The sequence below is a fragment of the Lates calcarifer genome, linkage group LG10, assembly GCF_001640805.2.
Source record: "Lates calcarifer isolate ASB-BC8 linkage group LG10, TLL_Latcal_v3, whole genome shotgun sequence".
Classification (NCBI taxonomy): Eukaryota; Metazoa; Chordata; class Actinopteri; family Centropomidae; genus Lates; species Lates calcarifer.
Window position 1 is genome coordinate 4,596,461 of NC_066842.1, and position 21,917 is coordinate 4,618,377.

Here is a 21,917-nt window from a genome sequence, read left to right on the forward strand (position 1 = left end):
CAGTTTATTTAGAGGATGTGGTAAGATCTGTGTATCGAGTATGACGTGTTAACTGCCGATGTGTGTCTGAGCTAACATGCATCACAACACTCACAAATACAGTACAAACTCAGTCATTAATCTTATGTTCAGGCGCTCCTACAGCAACAAACAAAAGACCAGCACAAACCAGATCCATTAGAAGCTGCAGGTCCTGAAACTTCACTGAATCCAGCTTTGAATTCAGCTCACATCACTTCAACGAAAAGACAAGCTTAAGTACGGCCGAGAAAATGAGAGGTTCACGAATCGGAAAACCAAACTGACCGTCACATCCACAGCCAGCCAGTTAGCCAAAGCATGGGATGGCTTTGTGTGGATGTTGAAAAGTTAGCAGCACAACATGCTATGGACAGTATTCACTAGAAGCACAATATGGAAACTTGACCAGCCAAAAACAGCACATGAAAAAAGAGGTGGATGGTTCTATGAGGGCAGCCGGGCCAGCGCTCACAGATTAACCATGCCCGATGTCACACCACTAAAGCACAGGAGCATTCGGTTAGAGGTTGCCACTAATATACTGTGACCAGGTGTTGATGCAGGTGTTGTTTTAACTTTTGTGCTTAGCTTGGTCTTTATTTATCCTGGGATAGGTTATTTTTCACAGCATTTCATATTTAGACACAGATCTTTACAGTTGCAGACAGGAACATCTGAGAGTTATGGGACTGGATGGAAGAGTATCAGTGAATATGAACACCTGTATTTGATAAGTCTGCTAAATGGGAAATATTAAAGTGAATCTGTATTGACTTTTTCTGTGGTTAGAGTGTTTTTGTGATGACACTGTGTTTGCAGAAAGAGACAATCTCAGTGAGAACTGATGCAGTCATTCCGTTGCTTTTAACTGCTGAGTGTTTCTTGGTCAGATCCATTAGTGGCGGAGGGGTGGGATGAGTGGGGTCAGTGGGGGGGGCGGCACCAGTCAGAATGTTTTAACGTCTCCACATTTTAAGGTATTACAGACATTTCAGAGCAGTTTTGAATGTAAAGGTTATAAAAGCTTTTTATCTCATATTAGGCTGCAAAAACTGCTGCTTGTTTTCTGTCACTCAACAGTTACAGTGGAGGAATCTGTTTAGTATCATTTATTATAGCATATTTATTAATATCCACACTAAATTTAATGTAAATAAATAAATTACCTTTCATGAAATCCGGTTAAAAATCAAAGCGTTGGATGAATTAAAACTGTGAGTAGCCTCAAATTGATTAGATTTCATCTTCTAGTTTTTATTTTTCATGGAAAGCCATGAAGTCAGTAAAAATAGCTGCTGAGACATTCACTCTGGACCAATGATGGACAGACAGACAGACAAACTGACCTACAGTGGCACAGGACCATAAATACTGGGCAAAAATAATTATATTACTCATTAAAAAATGATATTGTTCTTGAGTTATAAGCATGAAATAATCAACAATAACTGTGGTAAACGTGGTTTAATTGTCCTTTAGCCCTGCAGTATGTTTAATGGCAACCTCTACCAGCCCATGGTGAAATGAGGGGCAGGCATTCAGGCGTGCCGCAGGGGGGCCCCCACCTGGGTGTTGTAAGGGCCTAAGGGAGCTGAGAGGCCCACATGTCCGACGTGGGACACAGGAGAGGGGCCGCAGCTGAGCAGCGGGCTGGTGCTAGTGGTGGTAGTAGTGAGGAGGTGGCTGTGGTGGAAGGGCTCTTTGGGACCGTTGAGCCGCTGGAGCTGGGCTAATGTGTGCTGGCGTGCGGAGGCCATCTTGGCCTGATGCCGGCGCAGCTGAATGAGGAGCAGAGTGAGCTCCTCGGGCTGTCAGGCACCACAGGACATTAAATGTGGCAAATCTTAACTCTGACCACACCAAGCTTCAGTGACACTTCTCTTGTTTTAAATGAGTAGCTTTGCCTTCACAGTGCTAGTAGCCAGTTTGTAATGTGACTGACTTATGGCTAATTTGAACAAGCACAGAACTGCAGCTAAATTAAAGAGGATTAATGGTGTTGAAACCAAAGGCAGGCACAGAGGCAACAACAGGCTGGTAAGAAGCACTTCTCTCCAAAAGTTCAGCTACAGCCAACTGTTAATGTTTGATCAATGTGAGATAACATTTTACTCGTAACAGAGAAGGAACACAAGTGGTCACTGATTTCTTTAGTGCTGACCGATGCTGACAATGTGAACACAATCAAGTATAAATGAATGTAAACCTAATGTAATGTTTGTTTAAATGTTAATACTTGCAGTACACTTGTATGTTTTGTATAATTATTAGTAAAACATACCGTTTTGCCGTGAAGGCTGGGTGCACTGACTGTGTGTGTGATGTAGCCAGAGGGAGGCATTGACCGTCTCTCAATAGTAGCGGCCTGAAAAAATAAAAATCTAATTACATACAGTGTGTGATACCGTCATTATAAACTGAAGACAGTCTCACTGCTATCACAGCATAACACGGCAACTTCCATATCACCTGAGGTTCCATTTCTGGTTTTAGTGGATACTATGTTTTATATGATCTTGATGACAAAACACTGTTTGTTCATCATCTCTGGGAAAAAGAAAGTTGCCTGTGCTTGTTGGAAAGAGGCGAAAATTTGCATATTTTGTGTTTTTTCACCCTCACTTTTAAAACTGGGATACGCACCTACTGCTAATTTGCATCAGTTTGCATAAATGTGACACATATATATAAACATAGTATGTAGCCATGTTCAATATAGACTACAGTTTATTTTTGGCTGATTGCTGATACAGTTGAAGTCATTTAACAAACCCGATGCCTTAAGGAAATGTCTGCCATTGTATCCCGAGGCACCAAAACAATTATTCTGTTCAGTGGAGCACAGATCCAACACCCTCCCCACACTGTCAGAATGACTGACACTGTTCTGGATGAAAAACTATTCTATTTGATATTTTTGCACTTGACAGTGGGAAAAAAAGTGTTAATGGTCTAATCTTTGTAGGAGCACAAACAACAGAGGAGATGGTATTAATTTCACACGATCCATGTAACAGAATGAACTGACAACAGAAATCAACTCATCATCCAATATGACCTATCTAATCAACAAGTGCCTGGTCTTCATAGATTCCTTCTTTTCATGTATTATTACAAGATGAAATATTCTGAGGGAATTATTTATCACTAAATTGAGCGCTGTAGAGTTTAGATAAGAGTGTGAGCTAAATGCCTAAATTGTAAAAAGAGTTGTTCTGCTTCTGTCAGACATAATTTTACCTTGAACAGCTGAGATTTGGTCCTCCGTGGGGAAACGGCGAAGGGGATGTCCACCACTGACCGGTCACCCACAGGCCTGACTGTCACCCGTTCAGCGGGCGTGTGTGGCCTCCGTGTGGGCGACAGGGTTCGGCTGGTGCCCGGCGGGGGCCCCGGCGGAGGGATGTCTGCGGATGAAGGTGGTACCGACACACAGCGAGGAGGCCCCTCAGGACCTGGGGGCTGAGGAGGAGGGGGGCACGGTGGATGGAGGGCGGGGGCCGAAGGGGTACTCCGGGGCCGGAGTGTAGAGCGGCGCTGTGGGGCTGCCGTGGCGGAACTGGTGACGCTGCTGCCACTCGTACAGCTGCCAGACGGTGTTGGACCCCGGGCCACCCTGCTCTGGGGTGAGGCGGAAGTGGCTCAGGCGGTCCTGGGCGTACTTGTACTCACTGAGTCGGGCAGGTGGGGGACTTTGCCGAGGAGTTTTTGGCAGGGTTTGGTACGCGTCCGCGGAGGTGAACTTGTGCTGGGTTGGTGGTGTGCGGCGAGGGAGCGTGTTCTCTCTGGATGGGGGGCTGTTAAATAGCAGCAGCAGGACACATTAGGATGTTTTTTCAAACACAATGTACAGAATAACTACACAAAATAATATGACTAAATATAACACATTTCCACAGCTATCAATGGGCTATTAATCACAGTTTCAAAGATGTCTGTAGTTACGGCCATAACATCTTACCCTTTGTGCTCAGCCTTCTGCACTTTGACCCACTGCTCCACCTGCTCCAGAGTACTTCTCCTCTGCACCTGCTTGTGTGTGTCAGCAGGGGGCGGCGCTGGGGCCCTCTGGTACGTCCCCGCTGCGATCCCGTTTGGCTCCAGGATGGGGCTGGGTGTGGAGACAAGGCCGTTCCTCGTGCAGACGCTGGAGGGTAGCGTTGAAGCGGCTCGCGACGGTGCACGGGACGGCACCCTGGACACGGGCGCAGACGCTGACACGTGGTCTGACTGTGGGATGGCGGAGGGCGTGGGGTTGGAGGGGAGGGAAGTGTGCGTGTCCATTTCCAGGCCGGTGCTTCCTATGGGGTGCTCCAACATGGTGGTGACAGGAGAGTCTTTGTGGAAGCTGCAGCGATCCTCTGCGTCGCGGCGTATAGGCTCCAGGAGAACCTCGTGGATGATCGGTCTGGTGGTGTCAGAGTCTGAAGTCTTGATCCTGTGGTGGTTTACGTGGTTCGTCTGCGGGACAGCCTGCTGCTGCTGCAACATGCTCAACTTCTCTAATTTGTCAGATGGTCTGTGGAGAGTAGAGGTTACATGGAAAGCCTGGATGAACACTTGCCTTTTACACCCTTATACCTTTTGTAACTTTCTCTTGTGAGAGTTTAATTCCTGAGAGAGCTAGAAAATAATTACAGCAGTTACACTGACAGCTCAAACTTCTCAGAGGATTTCAGGCTTTTATTCGATAAGCACCAGTTCTGTTTCATTTGATCACTTCCCTGATATCCCACGGACACTATGTTCCACCATTTCAGGGGTCTTAGTCTTTGTTCTGTTGTTCTACTGAACTGAATTTGAACTTGATGGCTGTCACATTAAAGGGAAACTTTTAGCCTCATTCCCAACTTTAAGGACAGGGTTAAATAAACCTCAGGGGCCAATCTTAAAGCAGGGCAGATGACAAGCAAAGCTTTGTAACCACAACTAGAGTTTAAAACACATTAATGAAATCCCGTGTGACAAGAAGCACTCAGGCTAAAGAAATAGTCACGTCTCTGAAATCCACTGAAGCACACACCAAAGTTTACTTTAATTTAAACAGCCTCAGGTGACAGCATGCTCCCTGTCAGCGGCTGGTATCTGAAGATAGTCAATATACATGTAAATTAGCGCTATGGTGACTGGTCTGTCCATGTTAGATTGTGTTAAATGGAGCATGTGAGACAGACGACAGTATCTTTTAGTTTTAGAGTATGTGCTAGCAATGCATTCAATCAATGTGTATTAACAAAATGCATTTCCATATTGTAAAAGTAACTCCTTGAAAAAAGGAGAAACATCACAATATTCTTCTTCTTCAAGCAACAAAACACCAAAACAAGGGATGAAAAAGAGGTTTAAAAAATGTCCAACTGGAGGCTGCCTTCAGTTAGGTTTCCCTTCTGCCATTCACTAACAACCAGTGTAGTCTGGAGGGATTTCCCCCTCCAAAAAACAAAAAATGAAAACGATGCAGTGCGAGCCGTCGATGTCTGAGGCTGCCAGTGAGTGATGGGACGTATTTGATCTGTGCCACCTCCCCTCATCAACACATGAATAATACATAAAGGAAACCACTGCTCGTTCAAAAACAGCACTTCACAACCTCAGTGCGTACTCTTTGAAAACAAGCGAGTGCATAAACAAATACACTGCGCTCATATGCTATAACATCAGGACCGAGAGGGATTTGTTAAAGCTGTTTACAGCAGAGTGAGATGTTTTCCAGGAATCAGTGTCATCTATAGTGACATAGACAAGCAAATGGCAGCACTTTCCAGAAGGCATGCAGTTACAGGATATAACAACTGTATCTATCATGTAGGCATACAGAAATGCTGTCACATGATCACTCAGCCTATATGGTATTTTATGGACTGTGACTGCAGGTATTTATAAACAACATAATGCTGTAAGGAAACTTGATTGAAAGCTGAGTTTATGGGGGTATGGGGATTATGAGTAAAACTGTAGATGAATAAATAAACTTAAAGAAGCAGTGAGAGATTAAGGTATTTAGACGCCATGATTCATATATCAGGGATCTGATCAACTTTATATCTCAATAAAAAATATAAAAGATGAAAAAAAAAAGTTCATTTTAAGGAATGAAGGAATCTAGATACTGGTAACAAACACAAGGGGGGGCTCATGGTGTGAGGTGGAAACTTAATGCTTTGTCAGGTTTACTGATTTTTCATCTTTTTATTGAAAAGGTAAGTGTTTAGTGACTCGTGTACACATGGACTTCTTTTATGTTGCTGGCATTCTACAGATGCCTGGTTTAGGGCAATGAATGCTTGTAAGGTGTGTGTTCAGTCACTACAGTGTGTGTGTGCATTCCTACCTGATGAATGCATCGGCGTGGTTCTGCATCAGTGCGGCCTGGTTCATGGCCTTCAGCCAGGTGTTCATGTCCTCCTGCGTGTCAGCACTGAAGTAATACGTCCGCATCCCAGTGTGCTCCGCCTGCGAGCCAATCACAGAGCTCTGCTTGTAAATGTACGAGCGCATACCAGTGTGGCTAGCCTATAGGAAGAGAGAGGAGGCAGGGTCAGTGTCGTGGTCAGAAGGGAGGGAGGGGGGGGTCAGAGAAATCATCTGAGAGACAAGCATGTTAGATGAGCTGCAGCTTGGGTCAGAGAGACAGGGAGATGCCATCATGCCATCCAACAAGAAACACATCAAGGGCGACATAAGCATCGACCAATACAGAGAGAGCCAGTGAAGGAAACCACACAGTAGAGATACAGAGACAAAAATGCCAGCCAGTTACGACCAACAAAGCCACGACTTTTGACCAATGAGAGGAAAGATATTTCGGTACAATGGAGAATAGAAAATATGAATGCCAGAAAAAAGAACCCCAAACCCCAAAGTGTCCTCACAAACCTGTTCCTTCCTGCTCTTACAGCTTAGAAACCTACTGAGAACATATATAAGCGCAGAGAACAGTTTACAAACTTACATTAAACTTATAATAGACTTGAATTTATGCTTGCTGTACTTTTTTAACAATATATCTTGCGAAATATGAATCACAGTGAGCTGGATAATAGTTCTCCAAGGAAGCAGTGTGACGTGAAAGCCTGATTAGCTTCCACACCCCGACAAGGTAATTCTACTCTATGATTTAAGTGCCGAGCTCATGACAGGAACATTCAAACTTAAGATGGATATTTCTTTGTATGCACAGTAAAAAGGCTATTAGTTAGGTGATCTAACATGCTGTTGTCGGGGTGTGACAGTCAAGAGAACATCTGCACCAATTCATCATCGGGAGGGATTTAAAGACACAGTGTGTAGGATGTGAAAAGAATCACAGTGTACTATACTGAACAGAAAATTTCCTGTGTGATGTTGCAGAAGCGAGACACATACTCATATCGATATAAACTGTCATCAACGCACCAGTGGAAGAACTTGCGTTTTCACTGTCTGGTCTTACTGGATGATTTTTTTTTTCCAGCTGAAGAAAAATGAGAGCTGCTCTTTTCTCAAAAAAACCAACAAGTATCTGGCTGCGCTGCATTTTGGTCCACTGAGACTACAGTCAGTAGAGAAGCTGCTATCTCTGTTTCTTTTGCTATAGATTTCTGCCTCAAAGTTTGCTGAACTATGTGAGTCCAGAGAGAAGCCTTGAGAGGCTAATGCCAAGAAGTTTACTGTTTGATAATTCACATTCTCAGAGAAAATATTCCTGCCACTGAACTCATTTTTAGCGGTGCTGAAAATATCTAAACACGATGCCACTGATATTACAATTGGCAAGCTATCCGCAGGGATAAGAAACACACCATCAAACTACAGAGCTGGCCAAGAAATTCAGGGAATAGAACATCACTAATAGCACTTTCTTAATTAATAGCATCTAAGTGTTTTGTATCCTGGATAAAGATGTCCTTGCTGTAAAAGTGAGATTATTAGAGGCCCTTTTTAAGTGAGTTGCACTCCACTGAGCACAGCACAGCTTTTTAAATGCCCTACTTTCCCCTTTTCTTCCTTCCTCTCTTCCTTCCTTCCTTCAGTATTTCGGCGGTTGGGATTGGAAGACAAATGAGAGAGCCCACTCAACAACAGATGCATGCAAATGAAAAGTAATTAAACACTAAATCTTCTCTACCCTAATTCATTCACTGAATAATGAATGCAGGATAAGAAGTGTGTGTGGAGTATTGTGGCGGGATCCACTGCGGCTGCAACACGATCATCTTCTCGGTGATTTCTTTATTTGGTTTATATTGTGATAAAAATGCGCGCGACACCTCAGCAATTCAGCATCTTGTCTGCAGCGTGATGATAATCAGAAACACAACACGCTCACTTATGTAGTTTAATGTACACACTGAACAAGTTCATGAATAATACAAACACAGACTGTCACCCCTGCTGTTCTGTCTCTGTTACTGTAAACTCTGAATAAACCCCAGCACAAAGATACAGACACAAACAAACATCCCTCTCAGGTTTCCCAAGAGCTTGACGGCGCTGAAAGCTCTGCCGCCTGGCTGCTGAGACGAGCTCATTTCAGTGGCTGCTACCAAGAACTAATACAATGACTTAAAATATACATTTCACACTCACAAAGCTCAAGTATGCACTTGACCCTGATATCCTTGTACATATTGTAAGATCTGGGAGCTGATTGCACCACTTGCTTGATTCGACCAGGTCCTGATAACCTTCTAAGTGCACTGGCTCTCCCTTGGTGCTCAGGTAGTGAGGAGGAGAATGCATGATGGCACTGAGAAACTTTTATTTATACTGGAGGTGGAGGTGAGCAGAGGCTGCTAAATGTCCTCTGTAACAGCCTTTATAGTTTAAGGAGGTAATTCCATCGTGGTGATTTGTGAAAGCAGTTTCACATAATCTACAAAGTGGTCCCTCGTTTTCAGGGCTGCAGCAGTGCTGACTTTCTGTTCTATCAGCTGGTTTACATTATTTTTCTGACATGCTAGGTGTAAATCAGTCCCAGGTTAAATAGATTGACTACAAAATTAGCTTTAATCAAGTGTGGTAGATCAGGAAATAAGATAACAACTACCTAGTTGAAGTGATTCTTCTTAAAAGCTGCCCGATCAGTTAAATCAGGTGGAGTACATTTTGGTTTGACCTCGGTGCTATACTGAGAGGAAAAGGACAGATGTGAACCATCCACAGGCATGTAGATGTGTTTAGGTACATCAGAGGACAGGAAACAGGCAGGGAAACTATTCAGCAACCGCGCATCTTAAAAACGAATGGTAGACATGTCCAAAAAAACACCTAAAAATCTTGAGGAAAGGAATATCAGCATCCTCAGGAAGCAGCTGTCAAAACACGCCTGCTCACTCACCATCAGCACTCTGACAGACGGCCTCTTATAGCTACAATGGGACAGGCTGCCTGATGAGAGACAGAGCACTGCACTGCTAGTCAGATGTTTGAGCACGTGCAGAGATATCGGCATGCACGTGCACTGAGTACGGAGGCATAGACACATATTTACACGGTAATATGTTGAATAAACTCAATGAACCCTATTCTGAATCACAGAATCTTTTACCAAAGCCTAAACCTGCCTCTAATCTGAACCCTAATTCCTAATCTCACTCCCATGGTGTTTTGTTGTGAGGAATCTACAAAAACGTAATGAATACACACCCATGTGACCTCCATCAGACCATACACCCATTTAAAAGCCCTGTGGATTTCAATCTCCAGCCTCAAATCTACCCCATTACGGTTCCATCAGAATACACAAACATACACACACAATGCAACACACACCACCAGCAGTCTAAAATAACACTGGGAGTCTCTGCCTCTCTTTAGCAGGAATGCTGAGTGGGTCATTCAGCTGTGAGTGCATGACCGACACACCTACACTCTGAATCCGTGCACAGCGAGTCTTTGTTTTGTCTCCATGGTTTGTACATGTGTGGGAGCTGGTGGCAGTTTTAAGGGTGTTTCTGCTTATTTGTTTTCCCCGCTTTATTGTTTCATCATGCTTTATGACAAAAAGTCCCTCTCTCCTCGCCACTTCTTTCAACCCTCTACTTCACCGCGACAAGCCCTCATCACTTCCTTCCTCCCCATCACTTCCTCTCTTTATTTTCCTTTTATTTTCCAGCCCTAATCACTTCCTTTCCTTTCTGTGTTCTCTCCCCGTCAGCCTCTCCTTCTCTACAAACTAAAAAAAAAATATCACTCCCTACTTGCACTCGGAGCAGCTTACAATAGTGTTGGCTCTTTTCCTGTGGACAGCCCCCTGTGACAAACACACACACACACATTCTTTGTCCGGGCACTATTTAAAGAGTCATTGTGCTCATAAAGATAAGCCCCACCAGCCAGAGCGCCACAAAGCTCCTGATAAGGTACATTCATCTAAACTTCTGTAACTGTAGAAACTGAATTTACACTGAAAAACACCAAAATGAGACAACAATAGCTTGCGGGTGTCTCAGTTTTAAATCATGCCTTCTTTAGAAAAAATGTTCAGTGTTATTATTTTTTTCTTACTGTTTGTAAGAAGAAATCTTGTTAGGAAGCTAGAATATAAACGGTTTCTCTAATTCAAAGTTCCCTAAAGCAGCAAAGCTGCTTTGGAAAAATCAACACTAGAGTGACCGTGGGGTTGCACAGCCTGCATCTACGGCGAAAGATCTCCTAAAGCTTTTCAACATTATTTTTTCTGCTCTTCATTTCTGGAACAGTGGCGTGAGGTGATACGAGCTCCGAATAACAAAAGTTTTTCTCCACGTCATCAGAAAGCTGCATGCTGGTACAGTAGATGTGACAGATGGAGGAGACAGTGAGAGCGGCACATAGATGAACGATAAGCCCAAAACCAGATAAGCCAAATACAAAGATTCATACTGCGATAAACGAGGATGAGGAGAGAGAGAGGTAGAGAGACAGAGAGAGAGAGGAAGGGGGATACAGACAGTAGGGTGAAGACAGAGAACACTGAAAGAAAAAACAACACAACCACATCAGCCAAAAGGACATGTTATTCTCAAGACATGCATCAAAAACCAACACAGAAATATACAAGGCGGCTGTATATTCTGTCATGTTTGGACCCAGAAAGCCACACCAACGGCAGACGACAAGGATGTATAAGGTTTACATCTGGTAAAGTGAGAGCACATGAGAGCGTAGAGTACCTATTTATGGGAGGACTGTCACTGGGCGACGCGACACACTCACAGGGAGGGAGGGAAGTCCCAGTCGGGCAGCCAGCCAATGGGAACAAGAGAGGGAAGAGGATTCGGTGAAAAGGGGGCGGAGGGATTGGAGAGGGTGGGAAGGCGTCGAAGCTTGGAAGTTTAATTTGTGGGGTCGTGATGTCTCTGGGTTGATTTGGTGGTCAGTGGGTGCAGCATTCACACACTCAAACACCAATAACATACCCACCATCAGCTCATACAGGTGGCTAACTGTGGTCCTGCTGGTGTTGGTTACAGACCTGGGCTCAGCAGCATTTTAAATCATTCCTAATAAAAGTTTATTTTAATCTGATTTGAATAGCAGACAGGAGGAGTTTGCTGCAGAAAGCCAGTTACTACAGTGTCAGTACTTTCCTGTGGCAGAGCTGTGATTTTAGGTTCAGCAGTTAAAGAGCACCCAGCATCACTGACAGGTGTAGTTGGGTGTTGTCCGAGGTGTGATGTGTTGAACCTGTAATCACACCCAATGTGTGATAATATGTTGTACTGACCACACCCTGCAGTATACTTCTTCATCACTGCTGCAAGGTGAGAAGCAAAGCCAGAAGTGGTCAGGGGTAGAACCTGATTGGGATTGTAACTGGACACAATATAATAATAACAGCCAGGAAGCCACAGTCACCAATCAAGGCTCTAACAATGTTCAGCAACTTTTGAAGGCCCACTGTATATTGTTTCAGCAAACTCCGTCCTGTGTAGCCGACAAAGAAGATGAAAATAAACACTAACAATCATCTGGGCAAAGCTGTGAGCTGTACAGAACACAAGAGAAGGCAAGATGAGGCTGGGAAATGACCAGTTTACTCTTGTTTTCATTCATGGTAACAGTAGCACACACACACACACACACACACACACATACTCATTCTGGTATCAAATAAAAAACACACAAGCCTTGAGGATCTCTGAAATAACTGTCTCAAGTGGAAACAATATATATGGGACGGTATCAGACACCAGCATTGTTGGAAGAACAACATCAGAATGAACAGAGTGCATAAAAACGGCAGCAGAAACTGACGGTCACAGGCCACCGACAGATACTTTGCCCTCAGGCGTGGATGAAAAAACAAAAAAACAAGTCTAAATCCCACATGTTGAATCTTCACTGACTTTCTGGAGTAGATTTCATGCAGCGTCTCCTGTGATAGAAGCCAAACTATAACAGAGTTCGTATAAACAACCACTGATACAACATCATGCATTTCCCTTCAACAAACATATCTTTACATGCATAAGATGTTACATTAATATAATAAATTAGCCTTGTACAAATGGATGCATGCCTAACAGTTATTAAAAGTTTAATAATTTGGGTTTAGTTGGTTTATCCTCCACTGCAACCCTGATTACTTACAATGAGGCAGATATATTAACATGAATGCATTAAGGTATTTAGGTTTGCTGATGTCAGTTGAAAAACACTGGATGTGTATTCGATCTGTGGGATCAATAATCAGGATTCAATATAGCTGCCATTTTTATGCACCAAGTCCAAGGTGAGATACCCAGTTTGTCCAGTCTGCAGTGACTGATTTTTTTCACATAATTCACTCAGCCAGAGAAGTGAGAAGATGAGGGATCTCTGCTGCAAATATTCAACGTCTGGCCCTGAGACAAGGCAACATCAACCTGTCACTTCATGGAATTAACCTGCTTAAAAGCTGAATCGAGCTTGATGACTCACTGACAACAAAAAGCAAAAGTCTGTGTTTGTGGGACATGACACATATTTGTGCACAAATTTCAAAATCATAAATGAAGTTCATGTCCACAGTGTAGAGTATGGGGATGTGTGTGTGTGTGTGTGTGTGTGTGTGTGTGTGTGCTGGGTAAAGTATGCCTGCCTCTCAACTTCACACATTTCAAGGCTCAACTCAAAGAGACTCGCGCCTCAGGGAATGGAGAAGCTTCATGCCATTCCAGAGGAGATTGTCTGTCTCAATAACAACACTGACAGACATTCAGGAGTAATAGACATCACTACAACAGGTGGTGAGTGCTGCACAAAGCTGAGTGGTGGCTGGGTGGGTGGATTGGCATGGTTATGATTGTAGGAAGATATGTTTTAACTGTCATTCATTCTATATTTGCCATATCAATTAAAAACTGTGATTTAAAAACAATTATATATTTGGAATGAGCAGGAAAACAGGAAAATACTACTACATTTTTTCTGCTCATTGTGTAAAGACATGCTGTCACTAGTGTGAACATCAAAACAAGTGTGTCAAAGGCCAGATAAACAGAGATGTTTGTTCAAAAGGCGGGAAAACACAGTGTGAAGTTAAACCATAAACCATGCTTGACAAAATATATCTCTAGGGGAAACAGCCGCACGCCACCAAACCTGTTTGTCATCACACAGCAGGTGTTACAGTAGCATTGTGTAGTAACAAGGGAACAGGTTTTAGCTGGAGAGGAATGTATATTACTTATAATGAACTCATCTGTCATTAAAGGTACAAACCACTTGGTGGAAACTCTCATTAAAAGGGCTTTAAATAGCATGAAGGGTACACACACAGTGTCAGTGAATTATTACAAATATTTTCCATGTCTCTTCAAGTTGGAATTACTTAAACACGATGCATCTCTGAGCAGTATTCCTCATGTTGGTGATAACACACAGACCAAACTAATAAAAATCACATCAGAAAAAGTCATCCAAACATTTGAAACAGGACACAGGAGTTTGTAGAACAAAGAGAGTCGTACCTTAAAGGCATACTTGCGGCTGATGTGGTCCTCGGGTCCCACGGGTGAAATGACATAGCTGGGCAGAGGGATACTGCCTAAGACCGACTCCTCTCTGCTGTCTGAAGAGAGAGAGAGAGATGGTGAGAATGGGAGGAATGGGGGGAGGGAGGGAGTATATTATCAGGCTGAGGAAGGTGAGAAAAGGAACAGAAGAGATATGGAGGTAAGGAAGGAGCAAGAGAATAAATATCTCTCGTCACCCACTAATTTCATCACTGCCTGCCACCGGTATCATAACACTCACGTACACACTCACACACTCGTATGCCGTCATTCATACCACCGTGTTGTGCCAAGCTGTAAATGACCACTCTGGTATCCCAGTGTCACGGAGCTAAAGCCGTCCTGCTCCAACTGGCAGCCGGCCACCATTCCTCTGCGCCCGGCCCGTCCGGTTTACACGGTGGAGACACCTTTTGTCCTTCTACATTTGTAGGGACCTTCACTGACAAAATGTAATCCCTCCACTTTTACCTTAACCCCAATACACCACTTCATCCTTACATAGAAACACAGACCCATCAGAACAGGTCTTGTCTTACTTAGTTCACACATCTATAAATAAAGATCTACCGAGTATTTGTTTTCCTCTGAACACGTGTGTGTTTGTGTGGGCATGCAACGATTACCACATCGTAAAATGTAGTAATGGTATGAAAATATGTGTGTGTGTGTGTGTGTGTGTGTGTGTGGGGTGTGTTTGTCTGAGAGGTGATAAGGCAGCACTGTGGATTAAAGGAGTAATTGGTTAAAAATAATTCAAGGACCTTTGGAGGTGACATTCCTTGAGTGGTGGGCGAGACGGTGAGGTCCTTTTATCTGCTTTGCCTCTGTCTGTGTCGCTCTCTCACACACACACACACACACACACACACACACACACACACACACACACACACACACACTGAACAGACCAGACCGTGACAAGTGGAGTCAGATTAAATCCAAACAGCACAACAGTGGCAAAATTGGTCACTTTAGTCGAAATGCAAGGTGTGAAAAAGAGAAAAAAGAGGAAGAACAGGAGCCCAAGATTTCAGTCGTGGGATCTTCAAATTCTTCTTTTATCTGACTGTCAGAACCCAAAACCCTAATAAACCCAGGGTTACTGACATAAATGGCAAAGAAATGTAATGAAATCAAAGAAGTTTTTGCTTGAAAGACGACTGATACAGCTGCTACTGTCAACTGAGTCGTTGATCAATAGACTAAAAATTTAAGCTCTTTCCAGAATTTCCAGAAAAACAAAACAAAAACAGCAAGGCACAACCTCTACAGCGCTGACAGAAGCCTCAACCGATAAAGGCAATAATAAAAGAACAAAGATAGCGAGAGGTGGTTTGGTTGTTTGTCTACAAACACCAGATGAAGGGAGGGGGATGAGTGGTGCTGCAGACAGATCAAGTGTTTTCATGTTGAGAGGAGAAACCTTTTGAACTGAGCAAGAAAGATGGAGGAAAAAAGGAGGAAAAGAAACGGCAGAGAATTGATTTCATCCGTCCTGTCGCGGCGAGAAGGCGGAGGAGCACGTCCCAAAAGGTTCAGTTAAGAATATGGAGATGAAAAAGGAAGGCGTGGAGAGGCAGATAAAGACAGCCAGGGGATGGAGACTGATGGTGTTTTTGGGGCAGCTGTGTGTGTGTGTCTGTATCTGTCCATGTGTTTCAGCTGTAACACACTGAGAGAGATCAGATTAATGCCCACCCAGATTGAATCACTGGCTCCTTTGTCAGCGGCAGTTCATTTCAAATCCAGCATCATCCAGCTCAGTTGTCATGGAAATGGTGGAGTTGTCACCCGTGAGGCTTGATTCAAAGTACAGTTGTGTGTAAAGTTGTCAGGGGCTTACACTGAAGCTGACATACACATCCTGGCTACAGGTACAGAGATACAACACTGGGTCCCTGAGCACTGAGCTTTACTGCTGGTGTTTTCTTTGACAAGTTTCTGATGCCGGTAGAGATTACTGATGGTAAAGACTGACAGACAGACAGAGAGACAGAGCTGCAGTATTTCCAGCTACCTACAGAGTTTATGATGGTTTCACATTTTCGACTTGCTGCACTGTTGACAATGGATCCACAGAACCACAGCAACAGAAATAATACAGGAGCTGATGTTAGAGGTGCCTGAGCTCCATTAATGACACACCTCCTCACCTGCAGCCTCAGCCTGTCACATCACTAACCATTTCCAGGCAACGCACTGTTTAGTTGTGTGATAAGATTATACTAGCTGATAGCAGCAGCCTGTGGTGTATGTATTGATAATACCGGAGACTGTAACATGAAGCTGAAAGCCAGAAGAAAAAGGCTTGTATGTGAACCTTGAGTTTAGATTATTTAGTCAAACAGACACAGACCTGCAGCTATGAATCCCGACACAGAGCAAGGAGAGAGTCAGGGACGGCGATGTAACCTGGGCACTACATTTTTAGACTCCTTCACACCCTGCTCGCTGTTATTGGCTGGGGGCTACACACCCACCACCCACAGGCTGCAGCCCAGAAACGTCCCGGACACAGCAAGATAAGAAAATACAGGCAGAGGGAAGGGTCTCTGCAGATAAATACACCTGCCAAACATTTCTTGTGGATCGTAAGTGATGATTGAGAGGGATTATTTTGAGTTTCTTTTAGGAAAATCCTGCATTTTATACATTTAAGCACATAATACATCAATTCTATTTTCTGTCGTTCGAAAATTTAAAACAGATTTTGTCCTTTTACTGCAGCAAATTCTTGTGAGATAGTTTCTACCTGTGTGAAGCGTGTAACACTCAGGCTTTGTTCAGACTTTCTGAGAGGCTGCGTGGATGTTTTGTTTTGAACTGGAATGTGTTGTAAGGTGTTTCTATCATTTTGTCCAGTTGACACTACACAGACAAACACTCACCTTTGTAGTAGAACAGACAGAAATCGGCCAAGACGAACCACTTTCGCTTCCAAAGACGCATCCCAGAGCTGTCCTGCAGAGAGAGAGAGGGGTAAAGAGTATAAGTAATGAATGAATAAATAATGAGACGGAATGTAGCACAAATTGGAGAGATAACAAGAGAGACTAGACAGAGTTCATACACGGGAAGGGAGAGGGAGTAATGAGAAAGATGAAGGGAGAGTTTGGAAAAATAAAGAGAGAGGAAGGAGTAGCAAGGGACAGCGGATGTGGAAACAGGGGTAATGAAAGGAAAAGTGAGGTGGATACGAGCAGGGGTAAAGATAAAGAGAGTGAACAGGAAAAGAGAGGGAGGACGGGACTGATCATTTGTCCTCGTTCGCTGGCTCACTGGGCCTGCCACGGCTGCTTTACTGCCCGTTTCGTCTTTTATGGTCTCTGGCTGATAATGGTGCCGTTTGAAGAGCAGGGGGAGATACAGAGAGGATGAAATCGCCCCGAAACACAGATCTACACTCGTTCTTTGGCTAAAGATGTATGAAGCTACAACCATGTGTGTGGGAGAAGAGAGGGAAGTAATAGCTTCCAGTCCTTTTCATGGGGATAGTGTGCATCTGTGTGTGTATAGATGTTTGTGATCATTTGCATTAACACACAGGGTAATGTGCATATTTAAGTGCATGTGGATGCACCTAAAATTGTGTGTGTACATTCAAACCCTTGCCAGCACTTAAAAGTTTTTTCTAATTAAAATATAATGGCTCAGCACTAATAGACTATGTGGATATGGGCGACTGTGGCTGTGTGTACATATCTGCTTGTATCACGGTGTATATATATATGTGTGTGTGTGTGTGTGTGTAAGCCTCTGTGTGTGGTCATTAAATGGTAATTGCTTTGCAGCAGCATCACTCACTGTTTGCTTGGTATGGAGGCCGAGCGCGTTCCTGTGGGACGATGCCAGCTACTGATATTTTAAGTATAACTTCAAATAAACATAGTCTCCAGTAATAGCCTGTCTGTGATCAACAGCAGGTGCTCTATATTGCCAAAGCAGAAAAAAAAAATCAAGTCAAAATAAAAGTAGGCCATGGGAGGAAATGTTACAGGACCATACAGACTAAAGCTGGAACTCATCCCGGTGCAGTGTGAGACACTAACAGGCCCAACTGTCATCCACCTCAACATTAACATTATATGGTAATGATGCCTCGTTTTCAGCTTCGTTGTTACAGTGCTTGCAATTATGTGACTAAATTAGCGAACAAACAAACAATATTCAGAATTCGACAGTTTCAATGAAGGTGTTCAACACAGGTTGTATAAAGAATTATCCTACTCACTTAAATTCTATAAGTATAACTCATTTAGAGTTAAAACAATAAGTCGGCAGGTTGGCTGGTTAATTGGCTGATTATAGGACACATTAGGATAAAAAGTTACTGGCAAAAAAGGGGAAAATGTCTGGTGTGCTGTATGTTTAAATGTCCTAGATAAATATTACAATACACATCAGATATCTGATGAAGAAAATAACGTGTTTCAGCCTTTGTTTGAAAGCACTTCTTTATTTTGTTATTTAGTTTTAGTGTTTTAGGTTTTTCTCAAAGTAAGAAAAATTAAAAAAGAAAAGTGAAAGTTTTGCATTTACATATTTACACTGTAATACCTTGAGTTTCCCTCCCATTCCCAGCCTAATGCCTCACTCCACTCCATGTTGATACTGAGTTTATTTTTGTGCAAATTTACATTTTTGTTTTAGTAACATTCTGCTTCCTGAGAGCAGGTTTTCATAGCCAGGAGTCAGTTCAGCACTGGCCAGCTGGCGGTGCACCAGACCTCTACACTTTGCCATGTGGATGTTGAAACTCTAAATTCAATTATGCTTCTAACCTCTAACCTTTCTCTGGTCATTAAAATGTTTTCTGCATGGACAGCCCTAAGTCTGGAATATAGAATCAGTCTTTATTTGTACAGTGTGTTAGGGTGAGAGTGTTGTTAGTGTGCGCGTGTCCTCACCTGTTTGTACAGCCATCCTCGCACCACCACAGGGACGTTGGGATTCCTCTTAATGGCCTGCTCTCTCTTCCCAAAGCTGTGCACCTTGCCACTGGACCGGGAGCCCTGCAAACACAAACACGTTTTCATGAGATGTAAGAAAACATCGTCAAAGTCCACAGCGATGGCTGTGAGTAATGTTACAAAGGACAAGATCTCAATGACATTTCATGTCACTTTTAAAGTATGGATCATCCATCAGCTGTTACACTGTCACTTTCCTCATTTAAACGCAGCCAAAGGTGTGTGTCTACGTGTTGCATCTCAGTGCAGCGCTCAGCTACCTCGGTTAATTACCTATCTGACAGCACCAAAGACAATCTACTGTCTGTAGCAGAGCTTTGGTTGAGGAAGCTGACTGAGGTTGTATGTGCTTCATCAGACCATTCAGTCTTACTAACAATACCCTCTCTCTTTCTGCCCCAGTTGTTACATAATTATAGCCATTATTTGAGCACAGCCAATTTTCCACTGGATCTCATGAGCAGTGCCAACCATGGTTGCTATGACATTTGTCAGATATTGGTAAAACCTCTACAGACTATCATGTGGGTCAGAAAAGTGGGTTTCTGACCTGCACATCACTGGTTCAACTGCCAGACAGACACCTGCTGAAAAGTGCACCTGAACAGCTACCATCAAAGAGAGTGAGGCAATAACTCAAAACCCAAAATGCTTCACTGTCAGCAGTGACAGGCTCTGGTGGTATGAATGTATCTGAGTTTGTAAGTTAAAAGCTCAGCATTACTGATGAAGCCAACTGTTCCTGAATAACAGGGTAAAAATGTTTTGGCAGAAAAGGGGAAATCCCAAAAATAGCCAGAACTGTATGTTAAAGTGTCCTGACGCTGAATCTACATCCTCGTTCATTTTCAGTTGCCCTTGAGACTGAGCTGCAACATTTCAGCTCGGGTTTCAATGATATCAGGATTTAATATTCAAGCATTGTAGCCAGCGTCAGGATATTAATTAGTCTCATTATTTTTTATACATTTATTATCAATACCTGCTGCAGGATCACAGGAGAGTCTATCTCAGCTCGCACTGTGAGAGAGCAGGGCTGTGTTAACAAACTTTGGAGGCCCGGCTGATGGATTTGAACATTACGTACAGTGCAAAGTTGTAGTCAAATTAAAGTCCTGAAGTTCTGAACAACAACTTGGACTCAAACTACATCTCTGGTGAAAGTTGTTGAATGACAATGAAGGAAAATAGACCTGGAAATGTCTTTTTCTTCTTCTTAAACCACTGACTTTACTACAGTTTCTGCCTGATATTCTAGGATAATCACTGGGACAATTATTTTTGTTATCGATAAACTACTATTATAGTTGTGGATTAATTGAGTAGTTGTTCATTATTCAAGAAATAGCAAAAAAAAGTCAATAAAAGTCGGAGAGCAGCTTGACTTAACCTTCCCAGCTGAGGTCTATTAGCAGTGTTAAACTCTGGTAGTATTTGCTGCTGTTCCAGCCCATTGAGCCATAATTGTGTAAACTGTACAAAAGCAAAACATCTGAGGCATTCATCTTTCCTTACACATAGTGAAGAAATGCATGGGTGCTGGTTGTCTCTCTGAACAACCCATGACATTGCTCTGTTATTATTGTGTCTGTGTGTGGCTGCCTGCTGTATAAGCCGGCAAACATACTTATACACTGTGCACATACTCATGAAATCTCACTACGCCATCCTCTATTCTGAAACCTCTGAAGAAAGACAACTCCCCCTGGCACACACACACCAACCCTGCCACCGCCCTCGCACTGTTATTATAATAAAAGATTTGGTGTGACGGCTGCATGAGTGTGTATATGGACTGGCAGCAGCACTGGGAGGCATTCACAGCTGGAAAACAGCAAACACACTCACTAATTAGAGGGAAGCTGGTCGGCCAAGCATGATGCAAAGACGCAGAGCGGCTCCCCATACTGTCACATTAGATTCCCTTGTCTGTAAATATACAGTATATGTACGTTTGTGCATATTTAATCTGTTTGTCTCTGTGTGTATGTTTGTGTCTGCAAATATGAGTGTGTGTGTGTGTGTGTGTGTGTGTGATGCGGTGGTCTATTTTTAGGCTGAGGGTAATTTTGTGGAACAGGCTGTGGTCCCTGCTGCAAAGTAGCACTCTGTCTTGTAGGTGAGCCACTCAGGGTGCAGAGCAGCTATTTGTTACATTAATGGCACACAATCAGACAACCTAAAAGCCTAGAGAGCGCTGTCTGAGACCTGTGGGTTGCCTGGTTCAAATCCCTAGCCAGACAAGGCTTATCTGGGAGGGTGAGCTAATTAAACAAGAGTAGTGCTTTCCCCTCCCTTGAAATCTATTTGAGGTATACCTACATGAGACACTTAATCCCAATCTGTTTAAGTGGATCTGATCAGCGGCTAACAGCAGCTGAGTGTAGTTGAACATGGCAGCCGAGTCAATCTGGGATACTTTTAACGCTGAAATGATTAATAATACATTTTGTATGATAATTGTTCCAAAATCCAAATTGTTCAAAAAGCAAAAAGACCCAAAATTATTTGGTTCAAAGTTCTCAAATGAGAGGATTCATTGTTTTCATTGCCTGTTATGTGACTCATTGAAGAAGAAGAGAGCACAGAAGATGATGTGATTAACTAACAAACAATAATAGTGTGGAATATATGATAGACGATGGCAATTATGCTTGTTTCCTGTATTTATTTGAGGAAGGTTACACTGCCGTTTGTAGCATTTTGCTTTTATCAAAACACCTCAGCACGGTGAAAAAACTTTTCACCTGATAAATTAGAGCTAGCAGATGTCGAGATATTTCACTGGATACTGTAAATGAAATGTTCGATGTGCTGGTGATGCCAGACAAAAAGTAAGACGATCACCAAAGTCATTAGGATTCTGGGTACGAAGGATATCTCTGCCAAATTTAAATTCACCCAGTAGCTGTCGAGATATTTAAGCGTGGACCAAAGTGGTGGGCCGACAGACATTTCCAGC

At 43.1% G+C, this 21,917-nt stretch overlaps 1 protein-coding gene across 1 annotated transcript in view; it reads right to left on the reverse strand.

The window, feature by feature from the left end:
* Positions 1–21,917, reverse strand: part of plekha7a (pleckstrin homology domain containing, family A member 7a) — a 123,668-nt gene that overhangs the window by 14,309 nt on the left and 87,442 nt on the right. The window contains 8 exon segments of the mRNA XM_051073171.1: positions 2,303–2,386; positions 3,262–3,477; positions 3,479–3,818; positions 3,983–4,540; positions 6,353–6,534; positions 13,938–14,038; positions 16,874–16,946; positions 18,893–18,997. Of these exon segments, the coding sequence (XP_050929128.1) occupies positions 2,303–2,386; positions 3,262–3,477; positions 3,479–3,818; positions 3,983–4,540; positions 6,353–6,534; positions 13,938–14,038; positions 16,874–16,946; positions 18,893–18,997 (1,659 nt within the window).